The sequence below is a fragment of the Neltuma alba genome, unplaced genomic scaffold (genome assembly GCF_004799145.2).
Source record: "Neltuma alba isolate B1F8T4 unplaced genomic scaffold, ASM479914v2 tig00011689_pilon, whole genome shotgun sequence".
NCBI classification, from domain to species: domain Eukaryota; kingdom Viridiplantae; phylum Streptophyta; class Magnoliopsida; order Fabales; family Fabaceae; genus Neltuma; species Neltuma alba.
This window is the reverse complement of record NW_021636328.1, coordinates 1-18,720: the sequence shown is the minus strand read 5'-3', so window position 1 is coordinate 18,720 and position 18,720 is coordinate 1. Positions and strand designations below refer to the sequence as shown.

At 38.7% G+C, this 18,720-nt stretch overlaps 2 protein-coding genes and 1 pseudogene across 2 annotated transcripts; all 3 read left to right on the top strand.

Annotated features, from left to right (window-relative positions):
- The first annotated feature begins 1,458 nt into the window (after positions 1 to 1,458).
- On the top strand, positions 1,459 to 3,481 carry LOC114716824 (glucan endo-1,3-beta-glucosidase 7). Its single transcript, XM_028901896.1, has 4 exons — positions 1,459 to 1,528; positions 1,861 to 2,855; positions 2,959 to 3,217; positions 3,317 to 3,481. Exons 1-4 carry the CDS (start codon positions 1,459 to 1,461, stop codon positions 3,352 to 3,354), a joined length of 1,362 nt encoding a protein of 453 aa, XP_028757729.1. The 3' UTR covers positions 3,355 to 3,481.
- Positions 3,482 to 5,098: 1,617 nt separating this feature from the next.
- On the top strand, positions 5,099 to 7,133 carry LOC114716828 (protein LIKE COV 1-like; annotated as a pseudogene).
- A 3,478-nt stretch (positions 7,134 to 10,611) lies between these two features.
- Positions 10,612 to 16,184, top strand: LOC114716823 (uncharacterized). The gene is made up of 6 exons (XM_028901895.1): positions 10,612 to 10,802; positions 11,637 to 11,725; positions 11,915 to 12,832; positions 12,914 to 13,043; positions 13,627 to 14,412; positions 14,614 to 16,184. Exons 1-6 carry the CDS (start codon positions 10,733 to 10,735, stop codon positions 16,182 to 16,184), a joined length of 3,564 nt encoding a protein of 1,187 aa, XP_028757728.1. The 5' UTR covers positions 10,612 to 10,732.
- Positions 16,185 to 18,720: the final 2,536 nt, after the last annotated feature.

Here is an 18,720-nt window from a genome sequence, read left to right as displayed (position 1 = left end):
CTGAATCTAGTGTTGATCGAATATTTTTGTTTTTTGGGTGGGAGGGGGGCGAAGGAGAAAGGATCAGAAGAAAAACTGAGATAAGCTTTACCCGAATTTTAAAGCTGCTGTTTCATTCCTATAAACAACCTCCATTGCCTCACTGGTTATCTTTTCCATACCTCATGGGGACTTTCCTAGACTATACCTGTTTAAAAATACCATGGCATGTGGATCTATTTATGCCTATAACTGAAGCTACAAAAATGGTTGAATCAATGACTTTTTATTTTGGACAGAGGGTTGAGTCAATATTAATATGTCAATAGATATATCTTATGGAAAGTCATACAATTACATGCACATTTACTTGGGGATGTGCGCGTAGACGAAGGGACAAATGAAGTCCATTTTCCATGAAAATGGGATAGTTGTTTCGTGCCTTGCGTTGTTTCATTTATTCAGGAAACGCCATTTACTGACCCGAAGGAAAGAGTATGACTTCCAACAATTGGCTGGAAAATAGATTCCTTCCCCTTCTTTTAGTTTTACTTTGTCTTTACTTTACCTCATTTTTTTACTTCCTATTCTTTTCCATCAAGCTCAATTCCTTTAAAGAGCTGAAGCCTTGGTCCTCGAAGCAAAATAATATTCCACAACGATCCCACGGTCCCCTGAAGGCCTTTCAAAAGTGCTTTGCTCATAACATCGACAAAAGCTTTTTAAATTTCTGCCCCCGCATTTCATAGAGGAGACTATCCTTTTCTTAACATGAAAGCATTCGAGTATACGTGAAAAGTTAGCCAAGGATTAGGGAAATGTGTAAATTAAAGGTGAAAAGGCATATAAGTTATACAACATGGCCTGTGCACATGATAGAATGAAAAACTTACATAGTCAAAATAGTTCACGCGCATGTACGTAGTAAGTAGTATTATTATTAACATGCACTACAACAATAGTGTAATCAAACATCTGATATTGACCTGCTTACAAATTGCACGGCAATCAAAGCTCTCTTTTCTCCTGCTTCCCTTCTGTTTCCTTTTTCTTGACGTCAGATTAGGAACGACGAATATGGAGCTTGAAGACATGCTCCTCATATAGCCTTTTTCTTATTTTTCTTTTGTACTATAAAAGGCCATACGATCTTAAATGTTAAACACGAGACTACTCAAGGTAATTCCTTTTGAGATATTCTTATAACTACAGCAATCATAACCGTCACAAAAAAGGACTGCAACATAATTTTCAATTACTATCAATTTTTATTTTGTTTGCTATTTGGAGAAACGAAACGTAGAAAAGAAAATCATCTTATGGCCCTTTGCCAACATCAAGCAGCCCATTCTCTTAGGCCAAGCTTTGGGTTTACTGGATTCGCTTTCATATATAAGCTATCGCTATCCTCCTTATGTATAAATTCCTTTGTATCTCCTAGCCACTCTCCCAAAAGCAAAAGCAGGATACTCTTCTGCCATGGCACTTTTCTTCCTGTACTCTCCTACCTTTGCATTTCTCGCCCTCTTTCAGGCGTTTAACCTTGTATGTAAGTTTCTACCAGTCTTCTCACCTCTTGGTATTTATAATATCATTTCAGAATTTCTAATTTTTATCCCTTTATGCACGACTCACAATGGTATTCAAGTTTGCGTCTTTCTGGGATTTTTGTTATGGTCCTTTACAGGTCTGGCATCTGACATGAAAGTTTTTCGTCATTGAATTTGTTTTCAAAATTTCAATCTCAGCATTCAATCTTCTCTTGTTTATCTTTGTTGTTCTTTTTTCCTCCCCCGTCATGAAAGAAAAGCAAAGACTTGTCTTTAATCTTGATGGTCACTTTTACCTTTTATACATAACTGAATTTGTCTTTCTTTGCAGATTGCCAATCTTATATTGGTGTCAACTATGGGCAGGTCGCCAATAATCTTCCCCCACCTTCAGCTACTGCCAAGCTTCTTCAATCCACCTTCATAGAGAAGGTCCGATTGTACGGATCAGATCCTGCCATAATCAAAGCCCTCGCCAACACCGGTATAGGAATTGTCATTGGAGCAGCAAATGGTGACATACCTGCTCTTGCTTCTGATCCCAACTTCGCAAAAGACTGGATTAACTCCAACGTGATCCCGTTTTACCCTGCTAGCAATATCATCCTCATCACGGTAGGGAACGAGGTCATGACCTCTAAAGACCATAATTTGATCAATCAATTGCTACCGGCAATGCAAAATCTCCACAATGCCCTAAACGCCGCATCTCTGGGCGGAAAGATTAAGGTCTCCACCGTACACTCCATGGCGGTGCTGAGACAATCCGAACCTCCATCCTCCGGACGGTTCCACCCGAGCATGATGAACGTCTTAAAGGGATTGCTTAGGTTTAACAATGACACCAATTCGCCCTTTGCAATCAATCCTTACCCATACTTTGCATACAAAAGCGATCCGAATAGGCCTGAGAACTTAGCGTTTTGTCTCTTTCAACCAAACTCAGGCCGGTTTGATTCAAACACAAAAATCAAGTACGTGAACATGTTCGACGCTCAGGTTGATGCGGTTCGTTCTGCTTTGAACTTTGTGGGGTTTAAGGACGTGGAGATCGTGGTTGCCGAGACTGGCTGGCCTTACAAAGGAGACAATAATGAGGTTGGTCCAAGTCTTGAGAATGCCAAGGCTTATAACGGTAACTTGATTGCTCACCTTCGTTCCAAGATTGGGACGCCATTAATGCCAGGGAAATCAGTGGACACGTACATCTTTGCGCTTTATGACGAGGACTTAAAGCCTGGGCCAACTTCTGAACGCGCCTTTGGGCTTTTTAAACCTGATCTGACCATGACCTACGACGTTGGACTTATCAAGCACAATAACCAGGTAACATTCTGCTCCTTTCGTAGCGGGGAAAAAAAGACAAAACCCTGAAAAGGAACTAAATAGTCCTAAAAGATGACATTAACGATATGCTTTTTGAATGAAGGTTCCTAATAATACAAAGAAATATGCATGGTGTGTGCCAAAACCAGGCGCATCTGACGCCCAGCTTCAAGCAAATTTGGATTATGCTTGTGGACATGGGATTGATTGTAGCCCAATCCAATATGGTGGGCCTTGTTTTGAGCCCAACACAGTGATATCACACGCGGCATATGCCATGAACCTCTATTACCAAACTTCGGGTCGCTATCCTTGGAATTGTGATTTCTCCCACACGGCCATGTTGTCATCCAGTAACCCTAGTAAGTTGGATCCAACTAGTCTAATTTATGCGCCGTAATTTTCTATAGCTTGTTGCCCGAATTAATCACCATTTATCCCTGGCTATGTGTGTTTTGTAGGTTATAATAATTGCGTTTATCCAGGGGGAGGCATCTAAAAATGAGGTTTCCTTGCTTTTGTGATTTGAGAATGAAGGGGGTGTTGTGAAAATAAAAGTAAAAAGCATTTAATAAGAGAAAAAATTGCAGGAGAGGTGTAGATAATTGGAGATGAGAGCAGTGGAAGAAAAGATTACCATTCATTTTTAAAGTCTTATCATAATAAATGTAAAGCAGCGGAATATAAGGAAAATATAAATTTTGTGAGCGTATGTCCTCGCAAATATTATACTACTAGGTGGCCCCTTTTAACTACTCCTAATTGATGGACGAGAAATTGTTTAGCGTCTGCTAGTGGAAGCGGAATATAGACGCGTGGATGTGTGCAGGGAGAATCTTCCTCTTTTGGCGTTGTTCTTTTTCATTTATTGCCTCGCAGTAAATTAATGTTTTCTTTCATATATCAAGTTTGACCCATACCTGCGATCGTCTTCATGCCACGCTTCACAACTGATATATGTGTTGCTTAAGCTTTGCCAGTAAATCATGAGTCAATTCAGGGGCAGAGGCACGTCTTCAACCCAAATGAGTACTCCTTCCGTCATCCCATCCACAATTACACCCACACACATATTTAGTATATGTAAATGCAACACTTCTACTTTAAATATGTCCCGCACGTCATCGTTTAAAATTTATACATTACATATGATGTTTTTTTTAATAAAATCCGAAGGTCTGTCTAATACTACCTCTGGTTCTTAATATAAGATATTGTTTGATTTTTATTTGGGTCTTAAATATAAAATCCTAATCCACTTTGTCTCTCATATTTATATTTTTTTTTTCAAGGTAATCCTTCTAACAATAGTAGTTCTAACCAATACACTTTATTAATAAGAATATTTTATGAAAGATTACACCTATTTATTACAAATAACTAGCTTATGATTGTAGTCTTCAAATTAGTCAACTAGCTCTTATAATTAAAACCAAAAGTAGTATTTTTGTTCTTTTCTTGGTCAACGTCTAATATTTTTGTTTAGATCATCAAAATGCAATAACAACGAAAACATATTAAAAACTTTATCATTTTTTATGGTTTACTAAAATTAAAACATCAGTGATTTGTTTGCCTACACAGAAACATCACACGTGTAGTTTCAAGTTGCATTATTTTTAAATCTCTACAAACATTTTGGTGGCAAAAATAAAAAATCTCTACCGACATTTCATTGGAGTACTTATAAAAATTTGAATATCTAACGTTTTTAAGTCCCAAAATCGTTTTAAAATACTAATCAGGTAATCTTGATAAATATTTAAAACCTCAATGTAATATAAATATTATTTTCCAAAAATTTAGCCCCACGCTCAATAAGCTGGTTCTGTGTTGTTCAGTGTCACGTTTAAGGTCATTGTTAATGTGATTAGGGTACATTTATAAATATTTTTGAACATCTCATTAATGATTAATTGCTAATAATGCATCACACGTTTAGGAATGATAAAAAATCCTGCGAACCAACCCATAATGAATAAGATCACCATAAAAGAATACTAACAATAAATATAATACTAGTACAATAATATAATATGAATATCCAAGACAGAGGTGAAACGAATCGTCTCGAGCAACTGTGTTGGAAGGCATGATCATTAAAATTGTGCCATGTGTGCTTCAAAGAAGGAAAGCAAGAGAAATAGTGGAAAATGCCTCACGGAGCCTATCCTGAGCCTCAGCACTCAAACCCCGCCGATCCCCGGGTTAGATATTCATATCGGAAGTGAGAACAAGAAATAAATCAAAAGTTTGGAGATAGGAAAGATATGGCGACGCGAGAGAGGGAGAGAGATCTAGAGCTCCTCATTCCTGTCCCAGGAATCTCTGAGACTGACATAGGATCCTCTAAATCATCTTCCGCTTCTTCTCCCACTATAATTTCCACACATCACCACTCCGGTCAAGAGGTTTCGTTCACTTTCTTTTTTCATTTTCCTCTTGCTGTATTTTGATCCACATTTAGTTTCCTTATATAAATTTGATTCCCTTCCTTGCGTAGGCATTTTCCAAGGTAATTCGCAGCTGGGCCTCGAAGAAGTTTATGTCAGGATGGTATTTGCACTCTCTTTTTAGGGCAAATTTTTAATTGATGATTTTGATGTTTGCATAATTTTTAGCTCAAGCGAAGGTTTTGCATTGAGAATAGAAATATTATTGCTGATGGAAAGAATGAAACACTAGCAATTTGATATCTACAATGCTCCTGCATGTGTTTTGATGTTTAAATCATTGCTCGCCATATTTTCTTAAGAATTGCCTTCAACACCAACTCTCATGTCTGGAGTGTAATGTGATGTGCAGTGTCATCCTCCTTCCTATGGCTATAACATTCTATATCACTTGGTTTTTTGTCCGCTTTGTGGATGGTTTCTTCTCCCCTATATATAATCATCTCGGGATCAATATCTTTGGTAAGTTATTGTTATTGTCTAGGTACTCAAAGCTTACGATATTAAATCACAACGACACAAATTATGAATCATGTTAATATGATCAAAATGAATTACCAATAGGTCTCGGATTTGTTACTTCCATCACTTTCATCTTCTTAGTGGGTGTTTTCATGTCGTCATGGGTGGGAGCTTCTGTTCTCACCCTCGGAGAATGGTTCATCAAGAAAATGCCTCTTGTAAGCTACATCTATACTGCCTCAAAGCAAATAAGTACTGCAATATCCCCAGGTCTGCCTATCCCTGTATATCCTTCCGTATGCTTTAGTGCCTTATTGGTTTGGCTGAGGAAAAGAAAGGGAATAAGGGAAATTTAATGCATTAATAACCAAATTCTACAGATCAAAACTCAAATGCTTTCAAGGAGGTTGCAATCATAAGGCATCCGCGTGTTGGTGAGTATGCTTTGGGTTTATTACTTCTACGGTCATACTGCAGAGGAACTCAGATGAAGAAGAGCTTTGTTGTGTTTATGTTCCTACCAACCACTTGTACCTTGGAGATATTTTTTTGGTCAACCCAATTGATGTTTTGAGGCCTAATCTGTCAGTTCGAGAAGGGATAGGTATGAGTTATTTTATCGGACAATTCAGAACAATTATGACATGTGGTTCTTCAATATCTAAGTGCTCATATGTTGTACAGAGATTGTCATATCTGGTGGTATGTCAATACCTCAAATATTGACTACCATGGGCTCTAAGGCTACCCTTGCAAGAATGGGTGGCTTTGCGGGATCAAAAGTATAATGGTATATTCTGCACCAAAGACATATTTATGTGCATTTAAACTAAACAGCAATTAAGATTTCCTGTTTGTATTTTCTTTCAGGCTTGCCTTGCAAAGTCCAATATTAGTAAAGAGACAAGGAGAAGGATAAGCTTCGATTCATGGTGCCTCGTGGAACGAGCTAATAGCAGGCTCTTTCTAACGGACTCATCACGTTTAAAATAGATGTAAATTGACCCATTACCTCTATTTGTCCTCCATAGCCTTGAAATAAAGGAAATACAATATAGACGCGAAAAGGTTTTCCTGCAGTTGTAGTTCTCTATTTCTTTTCTAGAGCCCTGTCACTGCTAGTCTGCCACTGCCCTTTTTTTTATTAAGCTCTCATTGAGTTTTTGCAGTAAATATATCTGTCTTGATTAATGAGAGTAGTAATAAGGAAGAAAAGTGGAAAGCTAGAATTTGTACTTTGAAGCATGGGTTCCATAAGCTTCATATTTAGCTTCCTCAGGTAATCTATGGTTCTGTTAACTTGTTATGCTTTCCTTGTGAGATTATCTTGGATTCTAAATTTTTTTTGGATTTGATCAATTACCAGATAACTATTCGATTAAGATGTGTGAAGTATTTATTTATGAAACTCTGTACAGGGCTTCCTTTTTCTGGGTGAGAAATGGAAGATGTGTGTTAGGGATGTGCATAACGCCCGCATGCTTAATAAGCTCACCCGAGCACACAAAAAAAATGCCCTGTCCAATCCAGCCCAACAAAAAAATTGTCTGAACAAAAATGAGCATTTTCGGGCCGGGTAATTCACGGGCGGGGCTGGGCCGTGGATAGGGTATGCTGCCCTGCCTATTTGGTCCTACCCGAAAAAATATATAATTACATATGTATTATAATGTATAGTATTATATTATTTAAGTAATTAACCCTTTTATTTTGGCTAAAAAAATTTGGTAAAATTAGAAAAAATAAAAGGAGCATAAAATTATAATCATATAAAAGAATCAAATATCAAAATATAAGATTAAATAAGTTAAATTTCCTTCTTTTCCTCTTACCTCTGATTTTTTAAAACAAAAAAATAAAAATAAAACCACTTTTCAATTCTTGTGCTTTCACATGGCTATAAAAATGCACCAATTTTATGAATGAACTAAAAGATTAAACTACAGATTTAGCTCAGTTATTAAATAATTTTTTATCTCCCATAAGAAATCGAAGACTGAAGAATGAAGAATAAGACTACCTAAGCCTATATATATATATATGAGTAATTACATATGTATTATAATGTATAGTATTATATTATTTTAAGTAATTATCCCTTTTATTTTGGCTAAAAAAAACTTGGTAAAATTAGAAAAAATAAAAGGAGCATAAAAATTATAATCATATATATAAAAGAATCAAATATCAAAATATAAGATTAAATAAGTTAAATTTCCTTCTTTTCCTCTTACCTCTGATTTTTTTAAAACAAAAAAATAAAAATAAAACCACTTTTCAATTCTTGTGCTTTCACATGGCTATAAAAATGCGCCAATTTTATGAATGAACTAAAAGATTAAACTACAGATTTAGCTCAGTTATTAAATAATTTTTTATCTCCCATAAGAAATCGAAGACTGAAGAATAAGACTACCTAAGCCTTATATATATATATGTGAGTAATTAAGTCATTCGGCCTATCTCAAAGCATGATAATTGATTTTTTTTTTTTACATATGATATGGGTAATGTATTACTAAGTGGGGCAGAAAAGCCCGTTCTGCTCGGCCTGCCCTTACCCAGCTTAAAATGGCTAGGGCATCTACTGGGTCATGCGGGGGTAGCAGGCTGCAAAACTCAACTCACTCATCTTTCGGGCTGGGTATCGCGCATAGGGCTTATCTTGCCCAGCTCTGCCCATGCGCAAGCCTACCGTGTGCTAGGCTGTTATGGATTCTAAATTATTTGATGGACTTGATAATATGCATCTACTCTGTCCAGTTCTAAATCACAAAAAAAAGATTAATCAAATCAAGACATTAAGTTAGACAATTTATTGCTGGACCAGGTCATATATCAATGTCGAGTCTCTCAGTTATCAAGGCTTGACTGAGCCTTCTTGACATTAGAAGTGATTAAGATGAGAAATAATAAATATTTAATTATATTTTATGGAATTTTTATTTTTTGTCATTACAAAATGATCCTAATTTTTTATTTTATTTTTCATCACATCGAGAGGACAACTTTTTTTAAAAGTTGTCCTAACAAAATAGTCTAATCTAATCATAATTTATAAGGTAAAAATATCATTACCCCTTTTGATTTGGCAAAAATGTTGAGTGCTATTGATTAGTTAAAGTAGACTCTATATAAAAAGTCTTTAGCTTTTGCGTTGAGGTGTGACGGAATGTGTATCATCGTCATAATAAGAAAGAATACAACTCATGTCTTTTTTTAAAAAGGGGATAACATAGGGTCTCTCCTCCCAAGTTTGGGATCAATTTAATTGGAGTGAGTTTGTTGCTCCATAATTAATGAGATGAATAGATAATTTCTTCGTCATTATGTTTTCCCCCCTCAATTGACATAGTTTACATGGTATTAGAGTCATTTGATTCTAAAAAAAACAAGAAACAATAACCGATCGTAAAGAATAACAATAAAAATGAACAGTAAAAGTTTTTATACTGTGTGCTTTACAAAAAAATTATAAATGATAAACTAGAGATGAAAAAAATCAATAAAAATGTAACTGGTATCATAAAAATAAAGGATCAAACCATGTAATAAAAAACAATAGACGACTGTTCAAATGGTTACTAAAGAACCAAACTGAATATTCGTCTTCCACCCCCTGACCTATTCATAAATTTCTCAATTTATAGCTAGAGGCACTCAACTTTACCCTTTAATCGTTGGTTGAAGACAGCTTTATTTCAGAAACTCTATAGTTTAATTCACGCCTTCTTATTGTCTGTTGTTGCAAGTTGATACTTTAGTCAGTCTAAACAATGTCAGCTTGCGACTAATGATAAAAGGGTAAAAGAAGTCATTGAATACACAAATACGGTATAACATTCCCAAGCGACAGTAATAACCTTATCCGGCTTCATGAACTTAACAACTTCCTCTCTAGGAGCAAAAGAAATGTTCACTATATCCTCATTGCCAATTCAATTAATTTGCAAATTAAGAAACAATGTAGACGTTAAAGTAACATATCGATTTAAGAGTTTGATAGTGAACATCAATCTAACGATAAAGAGATGGCGGTAGATCAAGAAACTTGTTAAAGCGAGATCGCTTAACTAAGAAATTGGACTGAGTTAGACTTAAACATTTCTGACACAATTAACTTGAGCTCATTGACCCAAATATAACCAATTTGCCTATCCTACGAAATGAATACGGCCACCCCACTTAATCTTTAAAGCATGAACCGGCAGCCAGGAAGGAACACGGCATGATCTACACGTTCTAGGAGGAGTATGAGAAGTGAAAAAGCGGCAAAGGAAGGCACAGATACAGAGGTAAAAAGTACGAGACTTGCTATTTTTCTTATTTCAATTCAGTCACTTCGCTTATTGAACAGATTCTTACTTTATACAAGAGCAAGGGCAATAACGCCATTTGATACACCCCCAGGAGCCCTCGACAACGGCCCCTCCCCGATGAGTGATGAGGGGCAGGCTCATCATACCCCACTGTTGAAATAGTAGCCGCTCGATCCTGGAAAACTGTTCGCTGCAGCCATCTCAGGTGAAACGACCTCAAGCAGTGACGTTTTGGCCCGCGGGATGGGGGCGGAGGGCGCGCCACGAGATGTCACCGAAAAAATGCGAGGAAAATCGCAGGGGTACAAATCCTACCCACCAGTAACTCGCGTCCAACACACGACACGAAATAGACTAGGAGCGTGCTTGTCACTGTAGATTTTACAGCGCGTGGATTATGTTTTCAATAATCAAAGGAACTCGTCTAAAGTGTTCAGGGGTCGGGCAACATATCTCACTAGCGTGAGCCCATGGGTTGAATCGGGTTAACGTGTACACTAGCATTTATCTTGCTGTGAGGCTTAACCTATATTCCCCACTGATCCTTTAGTCTGTTTTCTCTCACCTCGTTCAAGCGCAATCAAAAGCAAAAGGGTTTTCCTTGCCTCGTTCGGTTTCTCGTCTCTCGTCCTCGCTGTCATCCATGGCTGAACGTACCGCCTCTGATACTCGCCTCCGCATCTCCGCCAATCCTCCGTATGAGATCTCCAAAGGTATTTCATCTTCTTATTTTTCTCGACTCCTATCTTTTGACCTATCATTTCTGACGTAAACCCTAGCTCTCGTGAGCTACTTGGGCTTTTCCTTATCATTCTTTTCAGTTGATTTCCACAATGAAAATGCAGTTTATTTTTTTAAACTGAGTTTAGGGTTTTGCTTTATCTTCAAACTGTCATTTTTTCAAGTCCTTCTTTCCAATCCCATTTATTTAGCTGTCGGTCTAGATTTTGAATTCGGGAGGTTAGACACATTGACGAATTGGTCACTACGAGTGGATATACTTACAGCGCTGATTTGCTTCTTTTTTTAGCACGCATTTGAACTGGCAGTTTTATGTTTCTTGGTCTCATTAATTTCTTTTTTTTCTCTCGGTTGCGCAATATTTTTTACCGCACCCGTGTTCGCGTTTTTTGTTGTTGTGCTTTTAATCACTTGATGTTTAAGACATATTTTGTACTGAATGTCGCTGTTATTTTAAGTGATGGGTACTACTGTATTTTGTTTTGATGTGTATCGTATTTTTACTGCTTCAAGTGAACAATAGCAGAAAATACATGTAATTGTATGATGCACATGAAGAAAATTTGTTTTGGGAACGACGGAAGCTAGACAGAGTTTGTTCCTTCTTTGCGGTGGGAAACTGGCTTATTGCTTTATTTATATTTATTTATTGTTTGCCTTACATGCTTTTATGCCATAAGTGAAACTTGAAACTTTACATAATGCTTTTACAACTTCTTCAATTTGCAATGGGCAATTTGTATGATTATTTTTGGTTTTAAGTTGACAAAGTTTTGATAGACTGAACCATCTAGCCCATTGTGCAGATTTTCAGGGCCCTGACAATCCTATTCCTCTCTCACCTCAGTGGCTTTTGCCAAAGCCCGGTGAGAGTAAACTTGGAACAGGAAGTGTGGTATGTAATAGCTGCATCTGTAATTTTCCTACTTTTTATGCTTTGTACATCGGATCAGTGCATGTATACAAAGATGATTTATTTTTTGCATGTTTACTTTATTAACTAGATGCCCCCGTTCAGCTTTGCATTAATAAATTATAGTTTCCTCAAAAGTTCTTTTTCCTTCTCTCCTCTTTTCTGTCCCAGGAAAACCATGTGGTTCCAGCTCCACCATATGGCAATCGCTCAGAGACTGTCAAGATATCTGGAAATGGTGAGGATCTGCATGATGCCCATAAGAGAAAGGATGTTTTCAGGCCATCCATGCTTGATTCAGAAAGTGTTCGTCGTGACCGTTGGCGTGATGAAGAGAGAGACACCAAGTTCATACGAAAGGACCGTTGGAGGGATGGGGACAAAGACCTTGGTGATGCTCGGCGTGGGGATCGGTGGACTGAAAATATGCCCACAAGGCACTTTGGAGAATCACGTCGTGGTCTACCTGATAGATGGAATGATTCAAGTAACAAAGACACAAACTATGATCAACGACGTGAGAGTAAGTGGAACACACGTTGGGGTCCTGATGACAAGGAGCCAGAAAGTTTGCGTGAAAAATATGGTGGTTCTAGGAAAGATGGTGAAGTTCATATGGACAAAGGCTTGTCAAACATTTCCAATCATGGAAAGGATGAAAAGGAGGGGGATCATTATCGGCCATGGAAACCTAATTCCTCACAGAGTCGTGTAAGGGCGGAGCCACCCCACCACCAAAACTTAACACCAAACAAACAAGTCCCTACATTTTCTTATGGACGGGGCCGTGGGGAGAATACGCCTCCTGTCTTCTCTCTTGGACGTGGTCGGGTTGGCCCTGGTGGTAGCCCTATGAATAGTATCTCTTCATATTCTCATTATCCTGGAACTAATATGGATAAGATTGAAAGTTTGCCTGGAGAGCCTGGTCTATTTATGTACAGCAGGATGAAGTTACTTGATGTGTACAAGGTAACTGACATGCATGCAACTAGAAAATTTGCTGATGAGTTTGTTCAAGTTCCTCATCTAACACAGGATGAACCTCTAGAGCCCCTAGCACTTTGTGTGCCAACTCCTGAAGAACAGGTAAGTAGTATTTTTATATTGTTCTTCTGGATGCCATTGCAGCTTTTGGTGGTTGATTAGATTGCATTCCTGTGTGCGCAGGATGCTTTAAAAGGAATTGACAGAGGGGAAATAATTAGTAGCGGTGCACCTCAGGTGCCAAAAGATGGATGGAATACTGCTGATGCCGCACAGTCAAGACGAATGAAGCTAGGAGGTGCCCCTCTCCAAGGTATAATCAGGATAGAAGCCTGAAGATGGGTTTGGGTGTAGGCTAACTGCTCTTGCTTGGAATTGATTTGTTTTGGCTGGCTGTCTTGATTATCATACAGATGAAGGTTCTGATAGTGTAAAAAATGATTATATATATTGTTTATACTGTCAAACATATTTTCTAATTAATGACTCCAATCTGTAAAGTTTTGATGCCTTGTCTATCTGGTCTTATTTGAGTTTCAGCAAAATAAAAATAGGTAATTTTAATTGTATGGAATAGTGTTTGGTCATTTACGAATTTGCAATTTCCCTCTTTCTTTTTGTTACCTTTAAATTAACTTTTTTAGTGATGAACATTCTCATGAGATATGAGGAGGTAAGTTTTTATCATCAATAACATTAGTCAGCTTGTTTATCTTCCTTTTAATGAAAAGAAATTAAAAAGTGAATTTTCTTCACCATATTCCGGGCAAGTCACTAATTCAGTTTATACTTCTGATGTTTGTGACCAACAATTTTCTTCCTTCTGTACTTCACAAGAAAGAATGTGCCTTTTTTGGGCAATTTTTAGAAGTTTTCCTAATTTCTTCTTGTTGCAGACAAGGGTGAAGATGTAGTTTCATTCAAGCTCGCTGATGAGGTTCCTAGCAATAGAGAATTGACCTTTGAAGGAGATGGTTCTGTTAATCCTGCTGCTGCATTGCGAGCTATGCCAACAAGCGAGCATCCAAACACTTCTTTGCATGATGTGCCTGGTGATCTTAAGTCAAGAAACTTAGATATGACTTGGTCACATCAACTGAAGGAACCTCATAGCCAGCGTGAAAGTAATCTGAGTTATTTATCTGACTCCAAAGATGTACCTAAGTGGCAAACTAATGAAGATCCCATAGTTAAGAGGCAGCTATCTGGCATTTTTGACACTGGGTTTGAAACACGGAGAGTTCCTCAGACTCCTCCAGAGGAGTTATCTCTTTTCTATAAAGATCCTCGGGGTCAAATTCAGGGTCCCTTTAAAGGAATTGATATTATTGGATGGTTTGAGGCTGGATATTTTGGCATTGATTTACCTGTTCGTATGGAAAATGCTGCAGCTGACTCGCCTTGGGTGTCACTTGGCGATGCCATGCCGCATCTGCGAGCTAAGGCCCGGCCACCACCAGGGTTTGCTGCGCCAAAACCAAATGAGTACACAGATGCATCTGGGCGTCAAAATTCCAATGCCTTTGGGAGTATTCATTCTGGCTTAAGTGAGATTGAAGTGATGAGAAATGATTCTAGGAATAGACAGAGTTCTGCCACAGAAGCCGAAAATAGGTTTTTGGAGTCACTGATGTCTGGAAATAAGAGCAGCCCCTCAATTGATGGTCAGACTTTGTCAGAAGGTTTGTCCTTATTTTGTCAAGATTTTTCCCTTTCCAAAAACTTAGATACAGGTATATTTCAGTGTGTTGCCTTTGTTATCTGTAGTTTATTGAGCAAATTGTATTGTGCTGGTGGATTGTGTGGCTTGACTTGAATTAGGCTATATTAGGAGCGTCTTTTTATTTTTCTGGGTAATAATTCTGGTTATTTGGATTCATCAGGAGTAGATACTGGAAACATGTTAATGCTGGCCAAGAGGATGGCACTTGACCGACAGAAGTCAATACCAAATACTTACCAGTATTGGCCTGGGAGAGATGTAGCATCTCTAGTGTCAAAATCAGATATTGTCCCAGATGCACCTGCACCACCACATTCAAAACTCTTTGCTTCAGCAAGTGACAGTGGTCTTCAGCCTCGGTCCCAGAATGCTGACTTGATGTCTATCATCCAAGGACTGTCTGACAGGTCATCCACAGGGTTTAATAATGGTGTTGCTGGATGGTCAAATTATTCTGTGCAAGGTGGTTTGGATTCACTGCAGAATAAAATTGACTTGCACCATGATCAGAACTTCCCTCAAGGGCCATTAGGAATTCAACAACAAAGGGTACAACCTCAAAACCAGTTGCCTTTTAGCAACCTGGCAGCTCAAGCTGTAGATAACCCCTCTGGTGTTTTGACAACGGAGAAATTACTTGCGACTGGTTTGTCCCAGGATCCTCAAATGTTAAATATGTTGCAACAGCAATATTTGATGCATTTGCATTCTCAGGCAGCTGTTCCATTGCAGCAAATGTCATTGCTAGACAAATTCTTCTTACTGAAGCAACAACAGAAACAGGAAGAGCAGCAGCAGTTATTGAGGCAACAGCAGCAGAAGCAGCAGCAACTGCTTTCTCAGGTGCTGCAGGAGCATCAGTCTCAACAGCACTACGGGGATCCTCCTTATGCACAGTTGCAGGGAGGTGGAATACCAATGGGGAATTTGCGTGTCGATCCTTCTCATATTCAGCTACCACAAGAGATTTTTCCAATCAGTTCACAAACACCAATTCCCACCATGCAAGATACTCTGGCCAAGACTTTGAGCTTACCTGGGCAGGATGCTAGTTATGGTGTAAGCAGTGAAGCTTCTGCCCCACCTATATCTCACCAAATATTTGGCAATATTGCTCATCAGAAAAGTTGGGGCCCTATTCTTCCAGAGCAAAGTAATGAATTGCAGCAAAAGGAATCATTGCCTGTATCAACAATGGTAGAAAGTTCCATGTTGCATGAAAATAGAATTAAAGAGGAACCTGTGGTAAAATCTCTCTCTGTTTCTGACACTGCTGCTAGATCTCTGGAGCAGATGCCGGGTAACACATGCAAAGCTGATGATATTTGCATGACTGCAACTTCTGAGTCTGGTGAGCATTCCATACCTGCTGCAGCTGATGCTGGGAAGCTATCAGCTGGAACTTGTGCTTTTGAGTCTCCAGCAGCAAGTAATATGGATAGTAGTGTGAAGATTGAATCAGATGGTGCACACGAAGAACTGCCTGCTGGAAGAGACAGGCCCACTGATGAGCCCGCCCCTGCAGATGTAAAAAATGTTGAAGCACGGGAGCCGAAGAAGGCTTTTGAGAAGAAATCCAAGAAGCAGAAGTCTTCCAAATCTCAGTCTTCTGATTTAGTGAAGGGATTGTCAAAGAGTCCACCTTTGGAGCAGTCAAAGCAATCAGAAACTGTAAAGCCAAACGCTGACATAAAGTTGGGGAGAAGCCAGCAAGGGAGAGCCAGTTCGTGAAACCAGTATGCCACCTGCAAGGGATAAGACCAATAAATCTGTGGCAGCTACTGAGGGGGCTGATCAAGATGTCAATGCCATGTCTGCAACTGTTCCAGGAAGAATCCCCGAAATTGTTGTTGAGGGTGTTGTGAAGGCAGCTAGTTCTGTTTCCACACACAGTACGGAAGTAACTGTTGGGCGAGCTTGGAAACTGCTGTGGGTATCAAGGCAAAGTCTTTACTAGAAATTCAACAGGAAGAACAGAGAAAGGCACGAACTGAAACACTTGTTTCTGAAATTACTACTTCTGTCAATTCCATGAGTCTGTCAACTCCCTGGGCTGGGGTTGTGGCCAATCCAGATGCAGTAAAGGTATCCAATGAAAGTCAAAGAGAACTAGACAATACTGAATGTTTAAGTAAGCCTGATACTTCTCAAAATGCCAAGGGAAAGAAAAGCCAACTACATGATATATTGGCAGAAGAAGTTTTAAAGGAATTTAACGAAAGAGATACTGACAGTCCAGACATTTCTTCCTCCCAAAATACAGTGATTCATTCTGATTCAATAGATGATGACAACTTCATTGAGGCAAAAGACTCTAAGAGAAACCGGAAGAAGTCAACAAAATCAAAGGGCTCTGGGGCCAAGGTCTCCAACCTGATTTCATCTAGTGAAGTAGCTATTGGTACAAGTTCCATAGAAAAAGGTAAAAGCTCTCGCGCTGTGCAGGTGGAGAAAGAAGTAGTGCCTTCAATTCCTGCAGGACCCTCTCTTGGAGACTTTGTTCCCTGGAAAGGGGAGCCTGTAAGCCCCTCACCATCTCCAGCATGGTCTGCTGATGCTGGTCGGGTTCCTAAACCAACTTCATTAAGGGACATTTAAAGGAGCAGGAGAAAGGGCTTCTGCACAGCCTAACCAGTTACCTACTCCTCAGAAGTCACATCCTGCCCAAGCAGCTCGGAGTACTGGTTCATCATGGCCAGTATCAGCATCCTCTCCATCTAAAGCTTTTTCTCCAATTCAGACAAGCTCACATTCTGCTTCTCAGTCGAAATATAAAGTGGATGATGACTTGTTCTGGGGTCCCATAGAGCAATCTAAGCAAGAAACTAAACAGTATGTTTTGTCTATTTTTTGTTCCATTTATGTTTAGTGGATCTTGTTTAATTTCGTTGATACTGCCCTTTTCAATGCCTGTTTAGTTTGCAAGACATGAATTATATGCTGCTATGATGACCAGAAGCGAAGATCTATTGGCAAAAACAATCATATGACTTTTGAAGGAAGGGTTTTAATTTCTCATTGCAGTAATCACAGTAATAAATGATTAAATAACAGTGATTGGCTTGGATTTGAAAAGTATTGGCAAACCTCTAGAAACAGAGACTCATTGCCTTCATTATTATACATGAGTAACACTTTTCACCTTTAAACTAGAGCATTCAAATTTGAAAGTAAGATGCCCAATAGTAGGTTTCTAACTTACTCTTTCCTTATATCTCATGTTTTGGTTGCCAAATTGAGAGTGAGTGGATTGTAGCTGATTTCTTTTCTATCATTGAATGCAGGTCGGATTTCCCTCAGCTTGCAAGTGAGGGAAGCTTGGGCTCTAGAAAGACTCCCATTAAAGGGAACTCGCCTGGGACATTAAATCGACAGAAATCAGTTAGTGGTAAACCAGCTGAGAGGTCTCTGTCTTCATCCCCTGCATCATCTGTGTCGTTGCTGAAATTGAAAAAGGATGCCATGACTAAGCATTCTGGTAAAATTGAATGGCTATTCTTTTGTGTTTTCAACACTGCTTAGTTCACTTGCCTGGAAGTTCTGCATCTAGTTTCATCCTTTATAAGTTCTATTTCATGATTGGCTCTTTGGTGATTCACTAAAGATAATGACTCCTTCACATGTACAGAGGCCATGGACTTCAGAGATTGGTGTGAGAACGAGTGTATTAGGCTTATTGGGACAAAAGGTACGTTCCCTTTTAATGTAAACTTAGCTTTGGTTTTCAAGTTAATTTGGATGTCTGTTATGCTTTAAGGTTACTTGGCAAGTCAGTTTTTGCGTAAATTCTTATTTTCTGGACGAGAGGAAATTTTGTCAAGTGCTTGTGTTCGTCTGATTAGAAGGGACACCTTGAATAAAGTTTAGCATTGTTAGAGCGGATGGAGCTTTCCCATGATGAACGTTACATTGAATACAGCAGCTCAGAGAATTTAATTCAGTATGTTATACTTGAAGTAACTTGTACATGACCATTTAACTCGGGTGGCTTGCAGATACAAGTTTCCTTGAATTTTGCCTGAAGCAATCCAGATCAGAAGCTGAGATGCTTTTAATCGAAAATCTGGGATCATACGACCCTGATCACGAATTCATTGATAAATTCCTAAATTACAAGGAGTTGCTGTCATCAGATGTACTTGAAATAGCTTTTCAAAGCCGGAGTGATCACAAAGTTCATGGACGTAGTGTTGGAGACATGAATCCTGGAAATGCAGATATGAAGGACCTTGACCCTTAGCCTGACGGATCTTCAAAGGGCGGAGGA

Coding starts and splice junctions, on each gene's coding strand:
- LOC114716824 (XM_028901896.1), top strand. CDS start 1,459: ATGGCACTTTTCTTCCTGTACTCTCCTACCTTTGCATTTCTCGCCCTC. Junction 1,529..1,860: donor TCAGGCGTTTAACCTTGTAT/GTAAGTTTCTAC, acceptor CTTTCTTTGCAG/ATTGCCAATCTTATATTGGT. Junction 3,218..3,316: donor GTTGTCATCCAGTAACCCTA/GTAAGTTGGATC, acceptor TGTGTTTTGTAG/GTTATAATAATTGCGTTTAT.
- LOC114716823 (XM_028901895.1), top strand. CDS start 10,733: ATGGCTGAACGTACCGCCTCTGATACTCGCCTCCGCATCTCCGCCAAT. Junction 11,726..11,914: donor AACTTGGAACAGGAAGTGTG/GTATGTAATAGC, acceptor TTTCTGTCCCAG/GAAAACCATGTGGTTCCAGC. Junction 13,044..13,626: donor AGGAGGTGCCCCTCTCCAAG/GTATAATCAGGA, acceptor TTCTTGTTGCAG/ACAAGGGTGAAGATGTAGTT.